General features: G+C 38.4%; 1 protein-coding gene across 4 annotated transcripts in view; it reads left to right on the top strand.

Annotated features, from left to right (window-relative positions):
- The window catches only part of Taf1 (TAF1 RNA polymerase II, TATA box binding protein (TBP)-associated factor, 250kDa), a 76,702-nt gene that overhangs the window by 40,980 nt on the left and 29,348 nt on the right, over positions 1-6,374 (top strand). For all 4 annotated transcript variants that reach the window (XM_005401669.2, XM_005401671.2, XM_005401670.2 and 1 more), the window contains exons 29-32: positions 199-266; positions 1,933-2,055; positions 2,991-3,083; positions 3,316-3,400. In XM_005401669.2, the coding sequence (XP_005401726.1) occupies positions 199-266; positions 1,933-2,055; positions 2,991-3,083; positions 3,316-3,400 (369 nt within the window). The remainder of the gene's footprint in view (positions 1-198; positions 267-1,932; positions 2,056-2,990; positions 3,084-3,315; positions 3,401-6,374) is intronic.

The following is a 6,374-nucleotide window of genomic DNA, read 5'->3' on the forward strand; positions in this document are numbered from 1 at the left end:
ATATATATAGTTTGCTGCTATGTAGTTTTCACTTTGTAGTCTAGGCTGTCCTTGAACTCACTGCATAGCCCAGGCTGCCCTCAAATTTGCAGTGATCCTTCTGCCTCAGCCTTGTGGATGCTGTGATTATAAGCGTACACCACCACACCCGGCTTTGCCTCCATTTTTAATGGGCTCATTTTTTACTCTTTTCTATAGGGCCTAAACACTCACTGACCCAGATCTCTCAATCCATGCTGGATCTTTGTGATGAAAAACTCAAAGAGGTAAGATACTTACAATGAGAGAAAGGGAGTGGCATATAAAGGTGTGGGTAGTGGAGTTTAGGGAGTAGGAATTTCACAGAAGGAAGTATATGTGGGAGTACTTGGTCTTTAGTATGTGAAAGCTGGAAGGGACCTTAGAAATTATATAAACTAATTCTTTTGTGGATTGGAAAGCTACATCCATAGAGGAAAGTAACTTGCTCTAGGTATCATAACTATTAAAATAGTAAAAGTAGGATTGTGATCCAGAACCTATAGTAACTTCAGAAAGGGCAAAGGAAAGTGACTTCTCAGGAATTCGCCAGTAGTTAAAAGAGACTAGTCAGTGTTTTGGCCAGGAGGGATTTTTTTTTTTTTTTTTTTTTTTTTTGAGACAAGGTCTTGCTATGTAGGGCAGGCTGGCCTTAAACTCATGGCAACCCTCCTGCCTCATTCTCCCGAGTGCTGGGATTACAGGTTCATACCATTACACTTAGTGGGATTTTAATTCTTAAAAGATAATTTATATCCCATCTTTTTTTTTGTTTTGGCCTTTTTGAGACAGGGTCTCACTCTGCAGCTCAGGCTGGCCTTGAGCTCACTTTGTAGCCCAGGCTGGCCTCGAACTCACAACAGTCCCCCTGCCTTAGCCTCCCAAGTGCGTGCGCCACCACGCCCAGCCCATCTTCTTAACAAAAACAATTTTAGCACCTTAAAGGTTTACAGAAATAGCTGGGCATGCTAGTGCAAGCCTGTAATCCCAGCACTTGGGAGGCTGAGGCAGGAGGATCATTGTGCGCTCAAGGCCAGTTTGAACTGTATAGCGAGACCCTGCCTCAAAAAGACAGAAAAAAAAATTTTAAAGTTTACAGAAATATATATATATATATTTTTGGTATTTTGAGACAGGATCTTGCTATGTAGTTCAGGCTGGGCTTGAACTCACTGTATAGCCCAGACTGGCCTCAAACTTGTGGCAATCCTCCAGTCTCAGCCTCGCAAGTAATGCAAGAGTGTGCCACCATACCCAGCTACAAATATAATTATGATAATGATAATATTGAAGTAGACATTTTACAAAAGAGGATAACCAAATGGCCAGTAAACATGAAAAGGAAAAAAAGAAAACAAACATGAAAAGATGGTCAACTTGATTAATCATTGGAGATGCATATTTAAACCACAATTAGATGTCACTGTGTATCCATTGGAAAGGCTACAGTTACTGACTAAATGTTGAAGATGTAGAGCAGTGAAAGCACAAAATTTTTCCTAGTACAAAGTCAGAAATGAATTTGTTGTGTTAAGTTCCCTTATACAAAAGTCACTAGTCAATAGTAATGTTCAGTTTTTTCAGCAGTTTTACAGAAAGACAGCATATGATAGTAAAGCCTAACTTGCTGAAGATATTTTTGTTGTAGGAGCTATCGGTACCCACACATAGGTATTTTTGTGGTATAGAAGAATACAATGTAGAATACCTAAGGAAGTTGTGAAGACATTCTTCACGGCAAAATCAATTATTTAGACTTTGTGTCTAGTACTGAATGATAGATGATTCAGAGTTAAACTTCTTGGGTCAAAAGTCATAGACAGCTAGCTAATCTTTATATTATTCTTAGCCTTTCTGCCTTGATCACACCTCAGGGAAACCCCTCTCTTGGCTTTTTTGTTTGTTTAATTTCAGAAAGAAGACAAATTGGCTCGCTTAGAGAAAGCTATCAACCCCTTGCTAGATGATGATGACCAAGTGGCTTTTTCATTCATTCTGGACAACATTGTCACTCAGAAAATGATGGCAGTTCCAGATGTGAGTTGTCTCTGTGCTAAATATTCTAAGAGTAGCACAGGGGAAAAGAAAGACATTGGGTATATATACATATATATGTTAGCGAGTCTGAGCATTGGTCAGTAGAAACAAATACCAGTATGTAATTTTAAATATCAGCCTTTTTGCTATATGAATATATTATTATTGAAATAGAAAAGGCCAGAAGTCTTTGGCTATAGAGAGGTTTTTGCTCTCTATTATTGACATTCAGTATTTTGATGCTTCTGAATAGCCATCTAGAGAAAAAATGCCTCATAACAGAAATGTCTTGATTTAGAGATGCTTTTGTAAAAATAACACTTCGATAATTATCCAGTGGTCTTTTGTTTCTTTTTTTTCCACTTTCAATTTTATGGCAGGGCTTATCTCGATTGTGTTGATTTTATGGACCATTTTGTTGTAATGATACTTCTCAGAATTTGTTTTTTTGTATTATAGACATATGTTCTATATGGGTTATGCTATAAAACTTGAATGGGACAATTTTTTTGTGGTGGTGGGTAGTGAACCCAGGAATGAGGAATTTTTTTTTTTTGTCTTTTTTGAGACAGAGTCTTGCTCTGCAGTTCAGGCTGGCCTTGAGCTCACTTTGTAGCCCAGGCTGGCCTCGAACTCACAAGGATCCTCCTGCCTCAGCCTCCCGAGTGCTGGGATTACAGGCGTGCGCCACCAAGCCCAGCAGAAATGAGGAATTTTAATTTTAAATGTGGAGTTCTTAGCCTATCAAGGTATAGGAACCCTTAAAGGAATCCATGAACCTGTGAAATTATATACAGAGTTTTGTATGATGATGTGTTTTTTCTGGGAAGAAGGTCTATAGGTTTTGTCAAGAATGTTTGTGACCCAGCAGAGATTGACAATATTTCATGTGAAGAATGGTTTTCATGTAATTTCCCATGCTTTCTTTTTATTAGTCTTGGCCATTTCATCACCCAGTTAATAAGAAGTTTGTTCCAGATTATTATAAAGTGATTGTCAGTCCAATGGATTTAGAGACTATACGTAAGGTGAGTAATTTGATCAAAAGTGATTTTTTAGCTGGGTGTGGTGCTGCATACCTGTAGTCCTAGCACTTGGGAGGAAGAGAGATCAACACAAGTTCAAGGCCAGCCTGGGCTACATAGTAAGTTCAAGGTCAGCCTGAACTACACAGCAAGATCCTGTCTCAAAAAAAAACCAAATTTTTTAATCAGTGCCTTTTTATGTTTGTATCTGAGTACCTAATGCTTTTCATCATAGAATATCTCCAAGCACAAGTACCAGAGTCGGGAGAGCTTTCTAGATGATGTAAACCTTATTCTGGCCAACAGTGTAAAGTACAACGGTGGGTATTTCTTTTTTTCACTTTATCCATTCTTCACGCAGCATTAGTTACTGTTATTAAAACTTCAGCACAGGGCCAGGGATATAGCTCAGCAGCACAAGCACCTGCCTGGCAAGCACAGGTCCTGATTTTGATTCCTGGTTCAAAAAAAATAGATAAATAAATAAAACTTAGCACATAAAGCAGCCTTGAGCAGTGACAGCTAAATCAGTCAAGTGGGTTAGTCTGCTGTTATCTTTAAAGTAGCACATATAGGGGCTGGGGATTTAGCTCAGTGGCACAGCGCCTGCCTGGCAAGCGCAAGGTCGTGAGTTCGATTCCTGGTACCGGAAGAAAAAAAACAAAGCAAAAGTAGCACATATAGACAAATTGGTTGCTAAATGAAGAATTGTATGTAGTACATACATTACAATATTCAGAACAAGAAATGGTTCAAAGAAATTCCAACTTGATGACTTTGCTTTTATTTGCATAACTCTTACGTGCAATATAACATAAAACTACAGTACTGTACTATACAGTACAATCAGCAAAAATTACAGTACTGTATAAACAAAGTGTACTGTATCAAAAAAGAGATTCAGGCTCTATAAACAAGAACTGTAGAAAAGAAAAGGATGAGTTGTAAGTCCAAACAGCCTCAAAGTCTGAACAGTTGTTAAACAGGTGGGTCGTTAAACGAGGAATATCTGTATTTTAGTTTATTTTCTGTAAAGTTTGGTATTAAACTTTTAATGATAAAGAAGTAGTCTATGCTTATTTAAAATTCTGCAAAGCACAAAAATGAGATGTGAGTAAAAATCAAATGGATATTACTGTTGGTTTTGAGGCACCACTGCATTTCCCTAAGATGTGAAAACTTACCTATGCCCGAGGCTCTTAGATGGAGCTAAGGGAAGTGTATGGCTGTGTATGTGCCCTGTATATGTGCCCTTGGTGCATAGAGTTTTACTCAGTACATGAAGTGATTGAATGATATACGCTAGACTCTGTGCTAGCTGTTTTACCCTACTAATAGGAAAGGTGTTTGCTGTCCTCAAGTAATTCACAGTTCACTTGATGGAGAGAGTTAAAATGCAGCTTGACAAAGTCTATAAGAGAAGGATCTACAAAGGACACTAGAGGAGGTTAAGGAGTATTTTGACCTAAGGGTTAGGGAAAGTTTAATAAACCAATGAAATTGGGTGTGGTGGTCCACACCTGTATCTCAGCATTTATGAGGCTGAGGCAGAAGGATCACCAGTTTAAAAAAAAAAAAAAAGAAAGAAATCATAAGCCAGTGAAGTTTACATTTTCTTTTTCATGGTTTTTGTTTTTGTTTTGCAGTACTGAGTATTGCACCCAGGAGTATCCTACAAAGAGCTACATACCCAGCCCTTTTTTTTTTTGAGACAGGATTTTGCTGTGTTGCCCCAGCTGGCTTTAAACTTGCAATCTATCTGCCTCAGCCTCCAAAGTAACTAGGATTATAGGTGTGTGACCGAGCCTAACTGAAGCTCAGTTTTTCATTGTTGTTACTTTTTTTGTGTGTTGTTTTTTGAGGCAGGGTCTCACTATGTATGTTCAGGCTGGCTTCAAACTTGGCATGATTTCCTGCCTTAACCTCCCAGAGTGCTGGGATTACAGGTGTGCCCCACCACACCTGGCTTTGAAGTTCTGTTTTGAATGACTCACTTATTAAGTAGGTATTAATTGAATAATCTTATGTTTACCACCTACAAGTAAAATCAAATTAGATAAGGTCCCTGCCCCCAAATTGGTTATAGTTTGGTTGAGGAAACGGGAAAGAAAAATTATAGTACTTAAATATTATGTTAGAAACATACATGCCACAGGACAGGAGTCAAGAGTTTTTTTTCTTTTCAATTTTTTATTAGTATATTACTGTGATACATAGTGGAGGAATTGGTACACATACATTTCATCTTCATCATTTTACTTCCTCTGCCCCTCCCTCCCCAAATTCCCTTCCCTTATCCCCAAATTCCCTTCCCATTGTTTCAAAGAACCAGTGCTGTGGTTCATTGATCCTTTGTACTGTTTTTTTTAAAATTTCAATTTCATTAATTTTGCTCTGATCTTTTATCATTTCTTTCCTTCTGTTTCAGATTTGGATTGTTCTTGTCTTTCTATGTCCTTGAGATGGACCATTAGGTTATTTACTTGGGGTCACTCTATTCTTTTTATGTGTGCAAGAGGTCTACAGTCTTCCCTCTTGGAATGCTTTTATGGTGCCTGCATATGTTTTGGTATGCTTCCACTGTCCTTTGATTCTAGGAACTATCTTATTTCTTCCCTGGTTTCTTCTGTAAAAACATTGATAATTCAGTAACATATACTTAAACCCTGTTTGCATAATTTCTGTGGCTTCTTTTACTGTTGATTTCCAGCTGTATTCCACTGTGATCCAGTAGTATGCACTGTATTATTTCAGTTCTTTAGTATTTATTTAAGCATGCTTTATGGCCTAAGATGGTCTATTTTGGAAAAAGTTCCATGTGCTGTTGAGAAAAATGTGTATTCTATTGTTGTTAGATGAAACACTCTGCAGATATTTGTTAAGTGCATTTGTTCAATAGTGTGGTTTAACTCTGATGTTTCTTTGTTGATTTTGTGTCAGGATAACCTGTCTTAATTTTGAGAGTGGGGAATCCCCTTGTGATTGTTTTCGTGTCCTTTTAAGTCCAGTAATTTTTGTTTTAAGACATTGGGTATAGTGGGCTGGGTATGGTGGCTGGGCTGGATATGGTTGTGCACACATTAAGGAAGCTGAGATGGGAGGATCACATGCAAGTTCGAGGACATCCTGGGCCCCACAGTGAGCCCAATACTAGCCCAAACTACATAGCAAGATCCTGTCCCAAAAAATAAAGAAACTGGGGCGCTGGGAATTTAGTTCAGCGGCAAAGCGCCTGCCTGGCAAGCGCAAGGTCGTGAGTTCGGTTCCCGGTACCGGAGAAAAACCAAAAAAAAA

The sequence above is a fragment of the Chinchilla lanigera genome, unplaced genomic scaffold, assembly GCF_000276665.1.
Source record: "Chinchilla lanigera isolate Chin_1 unplaced genomic scaffold, ChiLan1.0 scaffold00074, whole genome shotgun sequence".
Lineage (NCBI taxonomy): Eukaryota > Metazoa > Chordata > Mammalia > Rodentia > Chinchillidae > Chinchilla > Chinchilla lanigera.